The sequence below is a fragment of the Solanum lycopersicum genome, chromosome 5 (genome assembly GCF_036512215.1).
Source record: "Solanum lycopersicum chromosome 5, SLM_r2.1".
NCBI classification, from domain to species: Eukaryota; Viridiplantae; Streptophyta; class Magnoliopsida; order Solanales; family Solanaceae; genus Solanum; species Solanum lycopersicum.
Window position 1 is genome coordinate 23,212,259 of NC_090804.1, and position 22,935 is coordinate 23,235,193.

General features: G+C 40.0%; 1 protein-coding gene across 1 annotated transcript; it reads right to left on the reverse strand.

Annotated features, from left to right (window-relative positions):
- Positions 1–16,349: 16,349 nt before the first annotated feature.
- On the reverse strand, positions 16,350–20,669 carry LOC138348705 (uncharacterized). The gene is made up of 6 exons (XM_069298277.1): positions 19,064–20,669; positions 18,793–18,964; positions 17,991–18,546; positions 17,555–17,915; positions 16,994–17,317; positions 16,350–16,804 (listed from the first exon to the last, which is right to left on the reverse strand). The coding sequence occupies exons 1-6, from the start codon at positions 20,667–20,669 to the stop codon at positions 16,350–16,352; spliced, it is 3,474 nt and encodes a 1,157-aa protein (XP_069154378.1).
- Between the last annotated feature and the right edge of the window lie 2,266 nt (positions 20,670–22,935).

Below are 22,935 nucleotides of genomic sequence, written 5' to 3' on the forward strand. Positions count from 1 at the left end.
CACTCAAACTTCACCTTATTTTACGTCAAAGCAGTCAAAGGAGAAGCAATGGACGAAAATCCATCAACAAACCTTCTATAAGACCCGGCTAGACCTAAAAAACTTCTTATGTCTGTGGGAGACAAAGGTCTATGCTAATTTCTAACTGCATCAGTCTTCATCGAATCAAACTCTACACCAATACAAGAGATAATATGGCTAATAAAATCAACTGACCTCAAAAAAAATTCACACTTACTAAATTTGGTATAAAGTTTGTGTTCGTTGAGAACTTTCAAGGATAAGATCAAGTGAGTCTCATGCTCATTTTCATTCTTGGATTATATCAAAATATCATCAATGAACATAATAATAAATGTGTCGGGTAATCTCGGAAAACACTATTCATTAGGTCCATAACGCCGCCGGGGCATTTGTTAACCAAAAAGACCTAGAAATTCGTAGTGACCATATCTAGTTTGGAAAGATATTTTGGGAACATTTCACCCTCTTTCCCTAAGTTAGTGATATCACGACCTTAAGTAAATCTTGGAAAAGTAACTAGCACCTTGGAGTTGATCAAATAGATCATCAATCCAAGGGAAATGATACTTGTTCTTTATGGTGACCTTATTAAGTTGGTGATAATTGATGCACATGCTAAGGGGTCCAATCTTCTTCTTAAAAAACAAGACCGGATCACCCCATGGAGAAATACGAGGTTGAATAAAATCCTTTCCTAGTAAATCTTTGAGTTGGAGTTTCAACTTTTTCAATTCAGCTGAAGTCATCCAATATGAAGGAATTTAAATGGCATTAGTATCCGGTAATAAAACAATGCCAAAGTCAATTTCCGTTCAGGAGGAACACCTGGAAGGTGATTAGGAAAAACCTCTAGGTAATCCCTCAATACCGGGACTCACTCAATAGAAGGAGTTTCACATTCTAGGTCCTTAACCCTCAATACATGATATAGACAACCCTTGGCTATAATGTTACAAACCTTCAAACAAGAAGTAATTTGACCCCTTGGCATAGAATTTCCCCTTTCCTACTCTAGGATAGGTTCATTAGGGAATTGAAACTTCACGACCCTTATTCTACAATATATGGAAGCAAAGAATGCACGAAGCCAATCCATACCCAGTATGATATCAAAATCAAGCATGACAAGTACTACCAAATTAACAAGAGTAACTCTATTGGGAAGCATTACAAGACATTTCCTATAGACTCTTTTTGCAACAACAGAGTCACTCATTAGGATTCAAACTGAAAAAGGTTCAATCAAAACATCGAGAAGTACATCAAATTTCCTAGATACCAAAGGTGTAACAAAATAAAGAGTAGCACCTGGATCAAGCAATGCATAACATTAATAGAGAAAACTTGTAACGTACCCGTCATAACGTCGGGAGAGTTTTCTAGTTCACCCCTAGCCTTGAGTGCATAAAAATAATTCCTTTTGGAGATTCTAAACTAGGAAAACTTGGTTGAGCTTGGAAATTTCCGTTGCCTTGGCTTCTCACATTAGGACAGTCTTTCACCATATGGCCACCATTTCCAAAACCATACCAACTATTAGTCCTAACAAGAACTTCACCTCTTTTGGTCGATTGACATTTCTCCCCTATTGAGGTTTTGGATTAGAGCCTCTATCATTGCAATTCTTGGAGAAACTAGAAGGAACCTGGTTTGAAAACATTCCTGAACTTAGCCTTGTCTTGAAAATCAAGACTATTCTCACAGGAACTACTTTTAAAAGACCTTCCCTTCTATGCTTCCCTATTATTCTTCCTTAGTCGACTATCATTAACCTGTTGAGCATGAACCATCAACCTAGAAATATCCATATTGTCATGAATCATGGCTGCACGAAATTCTTCTTCAAGCTCTTCAGACAAGCCCGTTACGAAACAAATCATCTCAACCCTATCATTCAAAAAAAAAGGAAGCATATTTGGACAACTTACTGAATTTTTAAGAGTATTCCTTGACACACATACTTCCTTGACGAAGGTTGATAAACTCCTTTACCTTAGATTCCCTTTGTTCCCTTCGGAAAAATCTTTCAAAAAATTCCATTCTGAAGATCTCCAAGTCACGGGACCACCTCCTAACTCCCGATTATCCTGCCACTGATTATACCATGTCTGAGCCACATCCTTGAGTTGATAGGCAGCAAGTTCAACCTTATTAGTAGTACTCACCCCATAGCAAATAAAATCTTTGAAGCCTCATGAAGGAAGTCTTGGATGTCTTCATCAACCTTATATCCAAAAAATAGGAGGATTCATCTTGGTAAAATCCCTCAAATGGCTAGCCATAGTGCTAGCATGTCGGTTGTCTCGAGGAGAAACCTCCATGTTAGCTTGTGCAGTAATGGCCTGAGCTTGGGTGGTGATGGATTGGAACATTTGAAGTAGGACTTCCCCCACATCACCATCTATTATTGCCGAAGGATTGACTGGAACTTGATCATTCCCAGCAGCTTGCACCTGAGGAGCATTTCAATTGCCTTGGGGAGTAGCTCCCGCATTCGCAATCTCATCTCCTACTCTCCTCACGGCTGTCCTTCTTGTGTTCATCGCCTAAAACCACAAGAAAGGTATTAGATTCTAAAACACATATAGTGTCAAAACTCTAAAGACATGACATAAGATTATCAAGAAAAGAAAAGTTTCCTAGTCATCACACAGTCTCTTATCAATAATTGTGGTGCGCTTCACAACCATGAACAAGACACTATATAACTTGGTTTTGTGAGAAATTGAACCTAAGGATATTTAACCTCATTCTCTAATACCAAGCTTATCACATCCACAAAATACATCCCAGATGCGACCAACGGTGGCATCCTCTCGGAGGACTCAAAATATACAATCGTTGCTAACTATATCAAAGTAGAAAAGAAAATTGTGATTGCACATAAAAATAAATCTTAAATCAAATAAAAGATTCTACAAATAATACTTTGAATTTTATTCATCTATTAATGTTTATTATTAAAAAATATTCATATTTTATCTCATGATATAAACTCCATAATATAGTGGATACTTTTACTAGACACCAATTATATGATATTCATGCGGCAGCAAAAAAGAGAAGACTCCAATTCCACAAAGTTATAGTAAAAACTAATGAAATAAAATACCATAATATATGTTATCTCTTTCTGGCGATTCCTCGGGTTGTCGGAATCTTTGGTTCGATCAGGACCAGGAGCCCCATTCATTCGTTTATGGGAGCGACTCTCTGTTCCCATTCTTCAGTAATATATTAAAATAATTTTTTTATGCTGAAATATATATATATCAAAACAAAGAATTGGCTAAGCTTAGTGTTTTTAAATACAATTTTGGGGTGAATGTTAGGGGTGAACGTATTAAAAGCGCTCCGGGTTTTAAATTATGTAACTATATCCATAAGGCATATGAATTAACTCGCCTCATGCCCCTACCTTTTAAAACACTGGGTCAAGCTTCATATTTTGCATATAGTCAAACTACTTTTTTGACAATAATTTTTTATAACAACAAACTACATTTCTTGTTTTGTAAAATTATATTTCTATGAAAGCCTTACTCAAATGATAATTGAGTAAGAATATTTTGTAAAAGCTATATTACGTATAAATATAAAAAATGTCACTTTCTCCAAATATTTAAAAGTTAAATCTATTTAGACATGTTTCAATGATATTAATCATTTTGATCTTAAAATACAAGTAACTATATGAAAATCTATATTAATCGTTCAAAAACATTTAAACACGTATACTATACAAAAATGATATTTATAGTATCTTTTACAACATTTTATAATATGCATACTATACAAACGTGCAACACACATGCCATGAAATTAGTTAATAATAATAAGGGTAGAACTGATCACATAAAAACTTTACAAAAATAGAAATGACAAAAAAGAAAAGAAAATGACGGTCATCTTACTTGCGGCAAAGTCATCGATGACGGAGACGGCTGTTGTAGAAGGCGACTTCTTCTAGAATCCTTTTCAGTTCCCTTTTGAGCATTTTGATTATATCATGTCCCCCCCCCCCCCCCCCCCCTCTTATCATTTAGCCTTTTCAGTTTCTTCGGTGGGCTGTTATAGAATACTAGATCCATTTGATTGTTTGTCTTCAAAATGACATTAGACTATTTTGTAATATTAAAAATGACTAGATTTGATGCACGTGTGTTGTACGTGAATATTAAACAATGTATTACATTAATAAGAATATGAATTTTATTAAATTAAAAACTTGTGGAAATAATTATCAAAATGAATGATAAAGTATAAGTTTCTATGAATAGTGGATGTAAGCTTTCTTACTTTTCCTATTGAAAGTTAGTGTGCGTATGCCATGTAGAGGATAAAGACTCACAAATTTTTTATTTGATAAGTATCACATTATATATATATTTTTTCTATAAATGATGAATAATACTTAATTCTAACATTGTTCTGAATAGTACCACCCCGTAATTAGAAAAATGTTTTTAAGAAGAAAAGGAAAGAAATAGAAAAAGCAAGATTCGTCAAGAACGTTCAAGAATCCAATCCTATGAGGCATTTGAGATCACACAATGTTAGGTTATTTCAACCATGTGCGAAGTCTATTTAATTCACACAATATGAGTTGGGATTAAGGAGTTTCTTGATATTAAAATGTTGTCTCATTGAGTTATTTGAGTTATATATCGTGTATATGCCTTGGGTACTTTATTCTAAAGTTATTTTGAGAAAATTAATCAGAATAAATCAATCTAGGATCACAAAATGAATTGACAATTTTATTTGATAAACCTAGGGAGTGTAAGGCGTAGCGCGCCCCATCTGCACCTGAGAGGCTGGGGCGGCGCGCAAGAAAGGAGACCTAGTAAGTAGGGGTTAGCGCGGTGCGCCGGATTGAGCCCAAATCATCATTTTCATTAGTTTTTGTCAATCACGCCTCTTAAGTTCTACTAAACTGTTTTATCACTTTCCATTGAATATGACTACTCTGAATGACTTCTAAATACCTAGAATCATTTAGAAACATTACTCATCACCTTGAATCCATAAATTCAAATTGAAGGAAAGTGAAGACCCAGGTCTAGGTAGTTCTTAGAGTCTTTTTAAGAAGTCTTTTGCAAATTCTTTTGACTTTGTTTTAGGACATGGAGTTGAAGTTGGGTAAAGAGTATGGTTGAAGTTTCTTCTTCAAAAGTATTTGGGGACTATGTATTTTGAAAGGGTTAAAAAAATTTCACGTTTAAACAGGAAAAGAAACTTTGATTTACAAAAGAGCCTTTGAGCTAGTTTTTTGAATTTAGCAATCTCCTTCTAAATGAAGCAAGAGAGGAAAGCTAGTATCATATTTTGTGAGTACCATTGAACAACGATATAGCAAAGAGTTAAAAAAATACACAACGCCCATAAAACATCGTGTCACCATGGGTAGAAAAGGGTCATACTTTTTAGATGAGTCCTTTAATACTTTTTCGTTTAGACTTGTTGATCCACTTTGGAGTTCATGTTTTTTACCCTCAGCAAGGTATAGGACTGCCTTGGAAGCATGAGGCAAAATGCCAAATCATCATAATAGATCTTATGTGATGGTTGTCAATGAGAGAAATTCCTAGAGAAGTAATAAGTTCCTTAGCTCGTTTCAAATTTATGTCTTGTTTTAGAATTCTCCTCGCATACTCGTACAATCAATGTACTTATGCCATTTATCCTGCATCTTATTATGATGCAAACACACATAATCATGATCAGCATCCAGCACATCCTTGATCTTATTGAGCAGTTACTGTTAGTTGGGGAACCTCTTTCAATTCTGGAGAGCTCCCATGTTATCATTTGTTTTTTTTAGTATTTCACTTGTTAGGACGATCAGGGGTCTTGTCCCGTCAACCATTTAAGTTGTTTTAGAGGTTTTATAGATAGTTAAATTATAGTTATTTAGTCTTTTCATTGTCATTATCTTATGTTGAGACTTGAGTTTGCCTTGATGACTAGTTGAATGTTCCTTTATATTATTGCAATTTAGTATGTAAATTTTATATCTTATGAGTTAAGTCTATTTATTCTAAGTAAGTAAAGAAAAGGGTTTGCTTGGGGCCAATATTGGTTCTCGAGTGCCAATCCCACTTGGGGTGTAGGCTTAGGGTGTGACAAACTTGGTTTTTTAGCAAAGATTTCAAGAGTCCTAAGAATTCTATGAAATCCTGTTTGTAGATTCATAGTTACCAGTGTAACGCGCACCACATCTATAATTAGGACGTTGGAACACTTAGGAAAATCTTTTACTTCTTTCATACTCATTTCTTGCATTACTGTTTGAAGTGTAATAAGGTTTTTCAAATTTATGTTTGCGTGTTTTTTTTCAAGATAATCATGCCTCCATGAAGAGCTTTCACAAGTCGTCCTGCTAGGCGTAATGTTTAGGAGCAACAAGGTGTACATAATGCACCTGAAGTGCAACCCCAATGAGAAGTTATTAATGTTGAGTTCGGGGAAGCAATAAGGATGCTAAGTAAATTTGTGACTAACCAGGTTGGGCAGCAAAGAGTAGGTCAACATGAAGCGACTGATGATTTGAGAATTTATGAGTTCTTGAGGATGAAACTTCCATGTATCACTAATTGCAGCTCTACATTGGATCCTGAGAACTTTATTGAGGAGCTTCATAAGGTACTTGATGTCATTCACATTACTAATACTGAGAGGGTTGAATAGCTTCTTACCAAATGAAGGGTTTTTTAGGAATTGGTTCGACCAATGGAAGAAGAATCGAGTTGAAGATGCAACACCTGCGAATTGGGCTTGTTTCTATGAGGCCTTCTTAGAGCATTTATTTCCCTAAGAATTGAAAGAGTCTATGGTACGAGAGTTCCTCACACTTAAGCAAGATTCCGTAAGTGCTCATGAGTATAGGATGAAGTTCACCCAACTGTCTCGTTATTCTGTGGAGATGGTTAGGGATATATGGAATATAATGAGCGTGTCTGTTGTTCGATCGTTCTGTCAAGCTTAGTGTTTTCAAAAATCTTTTTGGGGCAATTTCCAGGCCGACTCTCGGGCGAGACATACCAAAAACGCTCTGGGGTGAAAATTAAATATGTAGATCTACAATGTGTAAGTTCTAAAATTTGTGGCGTAAGCCTCGAATATACAAGCGTATGTCCTTTGGATAAAAAGGTAGGCATGAGTGTATTAAATTTTTTATTCGAACCTTTGTTGCATTAAATTTTATTTTTTATTAATGGTGTAATGATATTTCTTAAATAGTAATTATGATACATTTTTTTTCTTTGTTATTTATTATTAATAATTATCTCAAATAAAAATTGTAATATAATTTATATATATTATAGGTTATTTATAAAATCATTGAAAGGTTTGCTTTTTCTTATTTTATTAGTAATAAAACTACGAATTGAATATACATCAGACTATGAACCGTAGATTCATGGGACTTATGTCCCATGTCTAAAAGCTTACGCCTCGCTCCTAACTGTATAAAATACCTAGCCTCACGCCCCTGCTATTTAAAAAACTAGTCAAGCTACATATTTTGCATAGGCTCAAACTTCTATTTAACCATCATTCCTTATAACAAAAAAACTACACTTTTTTTTTTGTAAATCTTTATTTTTGTGAAAGCCTTACTCAAGTATTAATTGAGTAAGAATATTTTATAAAAGATATATAACGTATAAATATTTAAAAAATGTTACTTTCTCCAAATATTTAAACTTTAAATCTATTTAGTAATGTTTTGAATATATTGATCATTTTGATCTCAAAATGCAAGTAACTCTATGACAATATGTACTAATCGTTAAAAAATTTCAACATCATATACGATACGAAAATGATATGTATAATATCTTTTACAACATCTTATACTATACATACTATATACACATGCAACGCACGTGCCGTGAAACTAGTTATTAATGATAAGGGTAAAATAGATGATATAAAAAAGTTTTAAAAAAATAGAAATGAAAGTAAATAAAATTAAATGATGGTGATCTTACCTACGGCAAAATCATCGATGAAAGAGATGACCAATGAAGAAGGCGAATTCTTCTAGAATCCTTTTAACTTTCATTTTGAGTATATCACATTTTGACTCCCCCCCCCCCCACCTTTATCTTTTAGCCTTTTAATTTTCTTGGGTGTGCTTTTCTAGGATACTAGATCCATTTGAGTGTTTGTGTTTACAATGACTTCAACCATTTTTGTAACATTAAAAATTACTATTTTCAATACACGTGAATATTAAACCATGTATTACATTTATAATAATGTGAATACTATTAAATCAAGAAATTATGCAAAAAATCATAAAATGAATGATAAAGTATAATTTTCTATGAATATTTTATGTAAGCTTTCTTATTATTACTGTTGAAAGTTAGTCAGCATATGTCATGTAGAGGATAAAGACTAATACAATTTGTATTGGTTAAGTATTGTTTTATCAAAAAAATGATCTTTTCGAAAAGAGTTTGTTTTATTTTTAAAGTATTTTTGACTTTTAGGAGTCGCCACTTAATTTTAAAGAAAAATCAAGAAAACTCATTTCCAAAACAACTTAAACAGAAAAAATCGTTTTGAAAATATTTTAGGGGGTTCGGGATTCCTATTAGTATCTTAGGAAGGTGTTTAAGGCACCTAAGATTCTCCGTTAATACGGTTTTCCGGCGATTAACTTATTTGACTATTTTTTAAAGGCTAGCGAATTTTTAAAGTTAGATTTCTCAATCTTAAACAAACTTAATAAAACATTATTGCTTCGAAATTCCATTTAAAGTTAACTTTTAAACTTTTAATTCTAAGCAAACTCGTGAGTTTGAAACGTCTATCGCTTTAAAGTTTCAATTTTTAGTTTTGAGTTTGATAAACCAAAAGGCGTTCGATGGGGTTTGGAGTTTCTAATCCTAAACTAACGACATTTAAAACAAAACGTCAAAAAATAGCAAAGAGAGATAGAGAGAGGGGGAGAGAGATTTGGGTCCAAGTTTTCGGGTTCTGTTCGCCTTGACCGAAACATGGACCCACCTGCTTTTGGGTTTTAACCCATTCTTCACCTGTCCTAATCTAAACATATAAAATAAATACAAGAGAAATAGAAAAACGGAAAACAATAAGGGCTTATGCCCATTACAAATAAGCACAGCGAAACAAAAATAAGAACGGTCTTCTAGTCCGTCTTCTTTGATTTTATTCAATCTCCACTACGCTTGATGGTATATGACTCGAATGAAAGGAATTTTAGCCTTTATAACTCTTCCAAGATGCGAAGAAGGAGATTGAAAGTTCACGATGAACTCATACGAATTTTGGCGTGCAAAGAAAAGAAAAAGCAAACAAATGAGAATCGCTATGACAAAATACTCAATGAAATATCACGAATAACATATACTGTCAAATAGAGTTACGAAATCCAAGACATACATTTCATAAAATAAAACCACACTTAACAAAGTTTCATGCATGTTAAGAGACACTGCAAAATGAGTGATATTCGAAAATATGGGGGTGTGAACTAAGAAGAATTAAGCTTAGGAGCGCACTCGTCTTCTCGCTTAAATAGAAAGGAAAAACCCCCCATCAGGCCAAACATACTGTTTAAAAGTACCCAACACCTAGCTCGCCAACAACTTATTGTTCACTTATTCAACACAAGACCATACTGTCAAATTAAAACCCCACTGTCTAAACTTGTTCTAGGCATAAACAGATCATTGGAAACAAACATATCACCTTATGTAGAAAATTAAGTCAATTCGATATAAGTGTTTGATACGAACAGATGCAGCTAACCAGGATTAGACAAATAAAATACATGTTCCAACAACAGGTTTAATGCACGCTTACGCAAAGCTTCCTCATCGCGAACCACCAAACTCCAACAAAGAAAATAAACTAGATAATTGAGAACAAAATAAACTCCAGACGAACTGAAATTTTAGTCATCAAAGACAGAAGCAGATTGAGATCCCAAAGTCCAACCACAACAGCCAGAAATCCTTGACTAAGAATCGAAACAAACGACTAAGAAAACGCTCGAACGGAACATAAACATTTCCAGAGTTAAAGATGTAATCAGTTACAAGGCTGATTCCGAAGCAATGAGCTACGAGCCCTACTCACACCACATGAAACGTCTTCAAACCAACAGAGGAATACACAAATCCATGTATCAACATTAAAACGAAAGAATGAATTGTGTGTTGCTTACCTTTCCGAGAGCAGCGACTGGGAGCAGACGAGCAGCAGACGGGACGAACTTCCACACTCGAAGACGCGATGAATACCAGCGATAAAGAACCGGACTGCTAGTCGGGTTGTTCCTCAAGATCTAATCCAACTGTTTTCCAGCGGCCAACAGAATGAGGACCAGAATATTTTCGCTAATAAATTTTTACTCCTCATTGATAAAATCTCCAAGTTTTCTAATGATTTACAACTCCGAAAAATTCCCAACGCTCAAAGTTCTAACCCCTTTTCTTGAGAACGAAAGGGGTTTATATAGGGTTTTCGGAAGAGGAAGGGCGGGAGATTTCAGGCCCATTTTGAATTTCAAACTCGAAATCCCTTTCCCTAAACAGAGCAGCACCCTTTTTCTTCAAATTCGACTCCATTCCGAAAGAAGAAGGGGAGAGAGACGGTCGATATCAGTCGAGTGTCCTAGGCGATGCGACGTGTCCTCATCTCCTGTCTCAAGGACGAAAGCGCGTCTACCACGGCCGCGAGCGCAGGTCTGCCACAGCCGAAAGCACTAACATGCTACGAGGCGTATTGGCGAGGAGAGAGGGGATGAGAGAGGTCGCGTGTGAGAGGAGACGCAAGGCGTTTGGGAGAGATTTCTGCTTCGGTGGGGTCTGTCTTTTGCTGCGTTTTCCTGGGTTTCTTTTTCGTTTCTGATAGTTGGGGGATACTGCGACTGGGAGGGAGAGGGGAAGAGTGCGTGAGGGAGACGCGGGGCATGAAGGGGGGAGATTGCCGTTTCGGGGTCTGCAGGCTTTTTCTGCGTTTTCTGGTGTGTCTGGAGGTTTTCCGTTCTGGGAAATGGCGTGGGTGAGGGGAAGAAGGGAGAGGGTATTGGGTCGGGTCAAGTATTGGGCGGGTATTTTAAGTTAGTGGGTTGGGTAGGGAAAGGAATTGGGTTAACAGAATGGGCTTGGGATCAATTCGTGTTGGGCTGGGAAATTGGATGGTTGTCTAAAATGGAGTGGGCCTAGGTGTTGGGCTGGAGTAAAAAGGGGTTGAGAATAGAAAGAAGGAGAGAAATGGGCCGCCTGGATATTGGAAGGGAGGCCCAAATCTGATTCCTTTGGCTTAAAGGATGGGGTTTAGATTTAAGAGATGTCCAATTTAGTTAAATAAGACAAAAAATTAAAATTGGCTAATTCTTCAATAAGAAATGAACTTGTATTAATTAATCAACGAGCTCTCTTTTAGTAAAATAATTATAAAAACCGTGAAAAGTGATTAAAGTATAATTATAGTTTAGATTAAAATAATTTAATAAAATACTTAGGTGTATCTTTCGATGAGCTTTCGAATAACCATAAGATATACTACTTATACACATAATTATGTCAATATGTATATTATCTAAAAATTATGACAAAAGGTATTCGAAGTAACATAGCATTCATGTATTATATTATTATATTCGTAAAATTTGTAAAACTAATCATTTTAAATTATTTGGAAAATTTAGGAAGCTCGATAATTAATTCATACCGACGTGGGTCAAAATTGGGTGTCAACAACTGTCCCTCATTTTTCTTGGGTTGATGCAAGCAACCCGAGGAAAATGAAATTGACCGAACCAATTTTGACAAACTCCATTCGCTTTCTTAAAAGAAGGATTTGACAAAGAGTTTAGGAATTATGGCCGAACCCTGCAAACGAGTTTCCTACATAACTCAGGCTATATGAGAATTCAGGCCACTTGTAGTTCGATAAGGTTGATTTACCGCATGATTTTGGGAGAATCAAAAGCCACCTCGATACCGAATTATGAAGGTATCGAAATGCTCGAGAATAGGATTCGAGAGCGAATGTTGGAACACAACCGAGTTTTCAACATTGAATCCGCCTACATATCCTTAAACCTTTGGAATCAGGCTGTGTGTAGTTCGACTCAATCGGTGGAAAACAAAACCTATTATGCTAGATAACCTTTGGTTCTGGGAAAAGTGACTCATTGACGAGTATGAAAAGGAGGCTTGTAACCTCTTAGCCATGAATGTGGAGCTCTTCACATTCATAGGTAAGAACTCACACGGACATAATTTCCAAAGCTCTTGGCGCATTGTCACTCAGATTGGAAACTTGCTTCCGATAAATTGAAACTGATGGGACTAAAGAAAAATCCGTATGACTCGAGAGGGGTGGTTCGATCGTGGTGGAAGTCGCTCATCTGCTCGCGTCCTAAGAGTGTGATATTCCTCTTCGGACTGTGTCCCAGTTCGCTGCTAAGAAAAGTTCCACGTTGTGCTGCATCCCTTTTGACGTCGTCCGCACCTGTGGTTTTTGGAGAATTCATCCTTTTCGGATGCTCTCGACAAAGACTGAGATAAAACTCGTCAGCTTAAAAATGAAATTAGGATGGGAGACAGTGTCTTTTTTACGGTGTCGACACTTCATTGTTCTCCTCCATATTCGACGTCGACTCGATCGGTCTGACATCCAGCAAATAAAGCTTATGCCTTGTGCTTCGCAGAATAATCTTCCATGTACTCTATACATGATGTTGAAATAGATAAACAAATGTTGATGCGATATTGATGTCTCTTTTGTTGTTATCTTTGATGCTCTTGTTGATGTTTTCTTTTATAAAAATAAGGAATGTGGTTGAGGCCGATGGACAAATATTGCTCTTTCTTTATCCGTGTATGTCCTCTTGCGGGGCATAAATATCTTCCCTCAATACGTAAATTCCCGCGAGATATGAATCTTCTCGCGATGCATAACTTTCAGCGAGGAATAAAGTCTTCTCGCGATGTGCAAATTTAATGACTCGCGATGCATGATTTCCGCGATGCATGATTTTCGCGATGCATGATTTTCGCTATGCATGAATTCTTGCGAGGCATAAATTCTTCTCGCGATGTATAAATTTTGACGAGGCATGAAATCTTCTCGTCGTACATAATTGTCAGCGAGGCATAAAGTCTTCTCGCGATGTATAAATTTTGACGAGGCATAAAATCTTCTCGTCGTGCATAATCAATGACTCGCGATGCATGATTTCCGCGATGCATGATTTTCGCTATGCATGAATTCTAGCGAGGCATAAATTCTTCTCGCGATGTATAAATTTTGACAAGGCATGAAATCTTCTCGTCGTACATAATTGTCAGCGAGGCATAAAGTCTTCTCGCGATGCACCAATTTTGACGAGGCATAAAATCTTCTCGTCGTGCCTAATTAATGACTCGCGATGCATGATTTCCGCGATGCATGATTTTCGCTATGCATGAATTCCAGCGAAGCATAAACTCTTCTCGCGATGTATAAATTTTGACGAGGCATGAAATCTTCTCGTCGTACATAATTTTTGATGAGGCATGAAATCTTCTCATCGTGCATAATTAATGACTCGGGATGCATGATTCCGCGATGCATGATTTCCGCGATGCATGATTCCGCGATGCATGGTTCCGTTATGCATGATTCCGCTATGCATGATTTAGCGATGCATGATTCTTCAGTGTATAAATTCCGCTATGCATGATTCCGCGATGCATGATTCCGCTATGCATGATTCCGCGATGCATGATTCCGCTATGCATGATTCCGCGATGCATGATTCCGCTATGCATGATTCCGCGATGCATGATTCTTCTATGCATGATTCCGCGATGTATGATTCCGCTATGCATGATTCCGCGATGCATGATTCTTCAGTGTATAAATTCCGCTATGCATGATTCCGCTATGCATGATTCCACGATGCATGATTCTGCGATGCATGAATATTTATATCGCCCCTTTGAATCTGGCTGGATACTTTGTAAATTTCCCATTGTTCAGAATGGTTTGAAATAAACAAACACATTCATAAGCCTCCTGACACAAAAGATATTCCTGCTTTCAATAAAATCACTGGCTTTGTAGATAGTTTTCTCTTTCTCCGTATTCATCAGCTGAAAGAATTCGGTCGATTTCGACGCAAAGCTATAAATCTGCATTCACAGAAAAATTGTCAGTTTTAAACATACTGATCTGTGTCGATCCCTTCGGTTGTTTGCTCCTTGTCTTGATATCTCCGGTTGATTTCCGAATTTCCTGACTCTTGATAGATAAGAAAATATCTTATGCAAAAACAGATGAAATATAAAAGGGAAATTTTTAAGAGAAACAAGAAATTTTTTAAGAAATAGTATCTTGAAAGAGTCACTGCCAAGTCATGTCGTGTCAGGCTTAACGAGTTTCTTTGAGTCCGACGCTTGTTGAATGAATTTCAGAGGCATTCCGGACATGTAGGGAAGACCCATGACGAAATTTTGAGGCCATCCTCAAAATTTCTGTCCCAGTTTAGTATCTTGCTCATCTTTCCATTGTAACCGAACAGATCGCGGAACTTTTGAGATCTTCTCAAAAATTCTGTCCCAGTCGCAAATTCGAAATGTCTTTTGTCTGGCTTGCTGAAGAGGAGGCTTCTTCTGGAGAATTTTTGAGTTCCTCTCAAAAATTCTGTCCCTGTTCTACTATAATGGGGAATAGAAATCTTACGAGAGACATGACCGAGCCCTTATGGCACCTACGTATCCCGTTGAGGCAGGAATCAGGTCAAACGTAGTTCCCCTTAAAGGTTAACAAGAATAAAATTTACAAAGAAACCGACCGAGGCCGACAAAGGCCGCCTACGTATCTCATTCTCGAGAATTCAGGTCAGACGTAGTTCGTTACAAAGAAATAATTAAAGGGGGTAAATGGGGTGACCGAAGCCGACATACGCCGCCTACGTATCTCGTTCTCGAGAACTCAGGTCAGACGTAGTTCGTTACAGGAGGGATAAGAGTTCAAATTCGAACAAATACAAGCAAACAGAAGATTACAAGTAAATGATGGAAAATGCAAAACGAACTTCACGCGTAGTATCTCTTGGCAGCATCTGAGTTGATAGGCTTGGGCCATACAGTACCATCCATCTCTGACAAGACTAAAGCACCTCCACATAGTACTTTGCGAACCATGTAAGGACCTTGTCAGTTTGGTGCGAACTTTCCTTTGTATTCGTGTTGATGAGGAAAAATACTCTTAAGGACCAACTGACCAACTTTGAAATTTTTGGCTCTTACTCTTTTGTGAAAAGCGCGAGTCATTCTTTGTCTATACAACTGGCCATGACAGACGATGACCATTCTCTTCTCATCAATCAAAGCTAGTTGAGCAACCCGTTTGCTAACCCACTCCGCGTTGCTTAACTCAGCTTCTTGGATGATCCTCAATGACGGTATCTCGACTTCGACAGGTACGACTGCTTCTGTTCCATATACTAGCAGGTATGGAGTAGCCCCAGTCGATGTTCTGACCGTTGTTCGATAACCTAGTAGAGCATATGGCAACATTTCATGCCAACCTCGCTGCTTGTCGATCATTTTCCTCAGAATCATTTTGATATTCTTGTTAGCGGCCTCTACAGCTCCGTTCATTTGAGGGCGATAAGCAGTTGACCTTCGATGAATAATCTTGAATTGTTCACATATCTCTTTCATCAGATGACTGTTGAGATTTGCACCGTTATCAGTGATGATGGATTCTGGAACTCCAAATCGGCATATCAGATTGTTGCGGACAAAGTCGGCCACCACTTTCTTGGTTACCGACTTGTAAGAGGCTGCTTCCACCCACTTGGTGAAATAATCAATGGCAACCAAAATGAATCTGTGTCCATTAGAAGCGGCTGGCTCTATAGGACCGATGACATCCATTCCCCAGGCTACAAATGGCCAAGGTGAACTCATAGCATTAAGTTCGTGAGGTGGCACCCGTATCAGATCGCCGTGCACTTGACATTTGTGGCATTTTTGTACGAATTTGCAACAGTCGTTCTCCATAGTCATCCAGAAATAACCGGCTCGAAGAATCTTTCTTGCTAAGGTAAGCCCGTTCATGTGTGTACCACAAACTCCAGCATGTATCTGTTCAATAAGCCTCATAGCTTCAGCAGCATCTACACATCTTAAAAGACCCAGATCTGGAGTCCTCCTATACAGGACTTCTCCATTCAAAAAGAAATTGAGAGCCATACGACGTATCGATTTCTTTTGATTAGATGTAGCGTCTTCTGGATATGTCCCAGACTCTAAGTATCTCTTTAGGTCAAAATACCAAGGCTAACCATCTGGTTCTGATTCCACGTGTGAACAATGGACGGGATGCTCCTTCAAATCTATATCCAGAGGGTCAATATAATCAGCGTCCGGATGTTTGATCATTGAAGCGATGGTGGCAAGAGCATCAGCTAATTCCTTATGTATTCGGGGAGTATGTCTGAACTCGATCTTGCGAAACCTTTTACACAGGTTTTGCACATATTGTACATAAGGTACAATCTTCGGGTTCTTCACAGCCCATTCTCCTTGAACCTGGTGAATCAAGAGGTCTGAATCCCCAATAACCAGTAACTCGTAAACATTCATGTCAACGGCCATCTTCAAACCGAGAATGCAAGCTTCATACTCAGCCATGTTGTTTGTGCAGTTGAATCGTAGCTTAGCCGCCATAGGATAGTGCTGACCAGATTCTGATACCAGGAGTGCTCCAACACCTTTACCCTGGTGATTCACCGCTCAATCGAAGAATAATCTCCAACCTGGATAAGCTTCAGAGATATCTTCACCCACAAAGGACACTTCTTCATCGTGAAAATATGTTTTGAGAGGTTCATACTCTTCATCAACGGGATTTTCCGCAAGATGATCAGCCAAGGCTTGTGCCTTTATTGCCTTCTGAGTCACGTACACGATGTCAAACTCACTCAACAGCATTTGCCATTTAGCTAACTTCCCGGTCGGCATCGCTTTCTGGAAAATATACTTCAATGGATCCATTCTGGAGATAAGATATGTAGTATACGACAACAAATAGTGCCTCAGCTTGTGGGCAAGCCACGTCAGAGCACAGCATGTTTTTTCCAGCAAAGTGTAGCGTGACTCGTACGGAGTAAATTTCTTGCTGATGTAGTAGATAGCCTTTTCCTTCTTCCCTGTCTCGTTGTGTTTACCAAGTACGCACCCAAAGGCGTTATCTGAGACAGACAAATACAGCAACAAAGGACTCCCTTCTCGCGGAGGAACCAATACTGGTGGGTTAGACAAGTAGCTCTTGATAGCGTTGAAAGCGGTCTGTCACTCCTCAGTCCACTTAGTTGGGGCATCTTTCTTCAGCAACTTGAAGATAGGCTCACATACCACTGTTGATTGTGCTATAAACCGGCTGATATAGTTTAACCTCCCCAAGAAACTCATCACCTCTTTTCTCGTCTTCGGCGGAGGTAACTCCTGAATTGCTTTAATCTTGGAAGGATCGAGCTCAATACCTCTTCTGCTGACTATAAACCCCAACAACTTCCCAGTTGGGACTCCAAAAGCACATTTGGCGGGATTTAGCTTCAAGTTGTACCGATGCAAACGTTCAAAGAATTTCTTCAGGTGTGTCAAATGATCCGAACTCTCGCGGGATTTGATTATGACATCGTCCACGTACACTTCAATTTCCTTGTGAATCATGTCATGAAAGATGGTTGTCATGGCTCTCATGTAAGTAGCACCGGCGTTCTTGAGGCCGAACGGCATTACCCTGTAGTGATATACACCCCAAGGTGTGATGAATGCCGTTTTTTCTGCGTCTTCTTCATCCATCAAGATTTGGTGATAACCCGCGTAACAATCCACAAATGACTTCATCTCATGTTTGGCACAGTTGTCAATCAAAATATGGATATTTGGCAACGGAAAATTATCCTTCGGACTAGCCTTGTTGAGATCTCTGTAATCAACACAAATCCTGATTTTTCCATCTTTCTTGGCGACCGGAACGACATTCGCCAACCAGGTGGGATATTGCGTTACTTCTACCAACCGCGACTCTATCTGCTTGGTGATTTCCTCCTTAATCTTCAAGCTCAATTCAGGCTTGAATTTCCGAGTCTTTTGCTTCACCGGCTCGAACCCTGGGTTGATAGGCAGCTTATGAGATACGACATCAGTACTCAGCCCCTGCATGTCACTGACCTCCCAAACAAACACATCACTGTATTCGGCAAGCAAATGAAACAGGCTCTCCTTCTGAGTTTCATTCAGGTGAGTGCTGATCTTAACCTCTTTGACACATTCTGAATCTCCCAAATTTACCGTATCTGTTTCCTCCAGATTCGGTTTATGTTGATTCTCGAACTGTCGAAACTCTTCTACCACATAGTTTGGTTCCCCACTTTCTTCGTCGTAGTCGTCAGCCTCGTCGTCATTTGCCTCATTTTGCTCGTTTAGCTCATGACATGACATGACATTGGCAGGTTTGTAACTTACGTTACTGAAATCATAAACAGACAAAATTAGAAAAGTAAAATATAACAAGCAATCGAATAAACAAAGTCAAAATAAGGAGGCTTTCATTTAAATTGAATCAAAAATGCAAATTTGGGTCATGGCACAAGGCCGTGTCGCCCTTTAAACAATCATAACAAAATTCAAAATCAAGAAAATTCAGAAATGGTGGGTCTCGGGCCTCTTCCGAACGACCACCGATTTTGGCATGCACAAAATAACTCCATTCTACCACAGAGTTCGGGGCATCAGGATCGGCGTGGACATCCAATTTTGCAGCATCTCCCCTGGTTCAACATCACGAATGCCTGCTGGCTCAGCCTCCTCCTCGATGACGGCATTGATCTCGTTGAACAGGTCACAGATTCCTTCCCCCTCGTCTTCAGGCTCGGCGTGCTCCTGGACTGGAAAGGAGTGATAGAGATGTGGGATCGGCTTAGTCAACTATTGATCCCTTCTCCTCTTCATCTTCATATCATCATCAGTGGGGATGTACCCCAAACCATACTTTGATCCATGAGCAAGGACGGGAACTGGCTTGATGATCCCTTGGGCATTCCTTCCTAGTCCGGAACCTGGTTCGAATCCGCTCTGCAGCATTACCGTGGCAATCATTTTGTACACGGCCGGCATGGGAGTCTGTGGTGCCAAGCCCTCATCGGTGGCATTTACCAACTCCACTGTGTAGAAATCTGAAGTTTGCGGCGTCTCGTCCAAGATCGGCACCTGCTTACCTGAATGGTTCCTTTCCCCGTGAATAACTAGTTCTTCATTTCTCCATACTAGTTTCATCACTTGGTGAAGAGTGGAGGGGATGGCTCCAGCCATATGAATGAATGGCCTTCCCAAAAGGAGGTTATAGCTGGTGTCGATATCCAACACCTGGAATTTTGCCTCGAACTCCGCGGGGCCCATTTGGATGATCAAGTTCACCGCTCCTAACGTCTCTCTCTGCACACCATCAAATGCTCTCACATTGACCTGGTTTTTCTCCAACTTTCCGAGGTCAAACCTCAGCTGCTTCAGCGTGGACAAGGGGCATATATTTAGGCCAGATCCGTCGTCTACTAAAACACGGTTGATGATCTTTCCGCGGCATACTACGGTGATGTGTAGAGCTTTGTTGTGGGCTCTCCCTTCGGACGGCAACTCATCATCGCAGAAGTTGATGCGGTGTCCCTGAATGACTCGGTGAATCATAGCAGCTGCATTGTCGCTGCTTGTGCGTGAGGGCACGTATGTATCATCAAGAGCTTTCATTAAGGCCTGCCTGTGGGACTGAGAGCTCATCAGCAGGGCCCACACAGATATTTGAGCCGGAGTCTTCTCTAAATGTTTGACGATGGAATAGTCCTTCGGTTGCATCCTTCTCCAGAACTCTTCTGCTTCCCCCTCGCTTATCGGCCTCTTAGCATGGTCCTTCTTCTTTCCTCCGAGAGCAAGCTCTTCAAGAGTGTAGCATCTGCCCGATTTAGTCATGCCTTGAGCTACAGCCGTTTCTATCACAAATTTGGGTTTGGGGAGAGTCTTTGAGGGCACCAAGGCAGCAGCCTTTGCAGGTGTCAGAATAACAAACTCCCTCCTTTCCTTGACGCTTAAAGAAGCGACAGCCCTTTCCAAGTCTTCCTGAACAACAGGAGTAATTCCCTTGGCTTCACGCCCATCTTCGTCAGTTTCTATCATGTTGGTGTTTCCACCCCCATGATTTGGCAATGGATTCGTGTTGACGTTTGGCGCTGCCGGTTGAAGAGAAACTACCTCCTGATCGATCAGGTCTTGGATTTTGTGCTTAAGGTTGATGCAATCTTTCGTGTCATGTCCAACACTGTTGGAATGATAAGCACACCTTTGATCTGGCCTGTAGAACTTTGAGTTGACATTCACGAGTTTGGGCCACATAGGGTGGATGTATCCATCTGCAACTAGCCTCTCAAATAGTTTTGTCCGGCTTTCAGCAAGTGTGGTAAATTTCCTTGAAGGCCTTTTTTCAAATCTCGGACGGGGAGGATCATAACCACTTTGTTTAGGGGGAGGGACTTGTTGGTAATTGCGGGCATTTGGTCGTGGAGCTTGGGCTCTGGGATGGGGATTTATTTGGTAGTTTGGCATTGGGGCTTGGTAATTTGGATGGGGGTTTTGATATGCTGGGGTTTGTATTTGATATGCGGGGAATGGTGCTTGATAGCTTGGCTGTACATTAGCGCAGCTGGGAGCGACATTCTGGTAGTGGGGAGGGACTTAATAGGCTTGGGGGTAGTTTGGAAAATTTTGGGGAATCGGGGGTGGATTCTGATACGACACAATATGGGCTTCTGGATAAGTGGGGCCGGCATTGTAGTGGCTGGAATGATTTGAGTTTGGACGGTAGGCTTGATGAGGCTTTGATGGAGGGTAGGAGCGGCCTTGGGGACGTGGTAAGTTTCTGGGGGCTTTTCTTCCCCCATGTGAGATAGCGTTAATCTCCTCTCTTTTCTTCCTTACCAGTCCGGAAGACCCAGGCGATGCAGACACTCGGGCTATCTTTCCCGACTTCATGCCATCTTCAATAGTCTCACCCACTCTGACTATTTCGGCGAACTTGGCGCCGATTAACAAGATGATCCTGTCATATCCTGCACCCGCACGAACACCTCCACAATCTCTTTTTCTGTCATCGGAGGCCTCACCTTTGCCGCCTCTTTCCTCCATCTGTATGCGAATTCTCGATAGCTTTCTGTGGGCTTCTGCTTCATCTTCTCCAAGGAGTACCGATCAGGAACTATCTCGACGTTGTATGCGAATCTGTCGATGAAATCCTTAGCCAGTGTACTCCAACTGGGCCATTGTCGAGTCTCATGCGACGTGAACCATTCCAGGGCCTCACCGCACAGGCTCCGCTCCGGCTGAACAACCTCATCAGCAACGCTTCATCTTTTCCAACTCCTACGAGTTGGTCACAGTATGCTCTTAGGTGTGCCATGGGGTTGCCCACCCCTCCGAAGGTATCAAACTTCGGGATCTTGAACCCTTCAGGCAGGTTCAAGTCTGGGTGGATGCAAAGTTCCGCGTAGCTTAACCCGGCGACGTCTGGAGTGCATTGCAATTCTTTCATTGCCCTTTTGATCTCCTCCTTTATGTCTACCTTCGTTTCTTCCCTCGCCCTCCACTCTCTCTCTTGCTCCTCGTAAGGGTCCAACTCGGAGCCGTGCACCTCATGCTCGACTGGTATAGGGACTTGAAAAGTGGTTCTTTTGGGGAGGGGTGGAGCTATGGAAGGGCTTGGGACGTTCTGTGTGGTTTGATAATTTTGCGGATAATTTTAGGGACTGGTATTTTGGGTCAAGTGGGGATGCGGTGTTTGGGAATTGAAGGCGGTGGGATTTTGGGTTTGATTTTGGGGTAGTGGGGCTGTTGGAATGTTTTGGGGGTGTGGGGGTATTTGTGAAGGATTGTTTGGGAGTGGTGAGGGAGTCTGATAGGAGACTGACGCGTATTGGGGGTTTTGGGTGGTTATATCTATTCTGGAGGGGTTATGCACGGGTGTCGATGGACGGTGCTGAGTAGGATCCAAGTTGGACGAGGGAAAGTATGTAGGAGGTCTCGCGTCGAGAAAGTTGGGGCCAAACCCGGGTGGAGGCGTATCTTGCCTTTGCTGCAATTCTACTCTCAGATCTTCTATCTGCTGCATTAGCTGCGCAATAAGCTCATTCTGCTCTGCCGCGGTGGGCTGAGCCACCACGACGTCTGTGAGGCTGATTTGTTCATTGTTGTCTCCCATGTCTGTATTTGCGTTTGGAACGGGGAAGGAATCTGCGGGACCTTTTGATCTGGTGAAGTAGTGGTGATCTGCCAGCTTTATCGACACAGATCAGTAAGAGGCACCTGATAGGTAAAAACAACTCAAAGGCAAATTTGTCAGCGCATATTTGAATACAAAATACATAATATCGCACAGCAAACAGATTAAACACACAAGTCGCTTTGTTTGAGGATATCTTAACCCACAAATAAGGACGGAAAAATATTTCGAACAAACAGGAATTTATTTGTTTTGGCGCTATCTCGGGAAATATGAATCACATTGAGCTATGGTCTTCTTGCAGCTGTCGTGCGATGCCCGTTGATCTTATCTTCGTATCTCCGAAACACGGAGGAGAATGAAAATTTTTTGTGATAGGGGCCAGGCAGGGAAGGCTGCCTACGTATCTCACAAGGAGAATTCGGGCCTAACGTAGTTCGGATCCTTTCTTTCATTCTTTCATTGTGATTACAAGGGAATTGAAAAAGAACATTGAAATTTCTAGAAGGCAACACTTGGCGATTTCTTGTCTTGTGGCTGCGTCATTCCTTTCCTTTCAGACAGTCGGAAATGGAGGCTTGTAGACAATTTCTTCTT

What these genes read in the sequence shown, in the direction of transcription:
- LOC138348705 (XM_069298277.1), bottom strand. Translation starts at nt 20,669, where the DNA reads ATGCCAAACTACCAAATAAATCCCCATCCCAGAGCCCAAGCTCCACGA. An exon ending in CTGATGCCCCGAACTCTGTG is followed by an intron (nt 18,547 to 18,792) that starts GTAGAATGGAGT and finishes TTATGATTTCAG; the next exon opens with TAACGTAAGTTACAAACCTG. An exon ending in TAAATGGCAAATGCTGTTGA is followed by an intron (nt 16,805 to 16,993) that starts GTGAGTTTGACA and finishes TCTTCGATTGAG; the next exon opens with CGGTGAATCACCAGGGTAAA.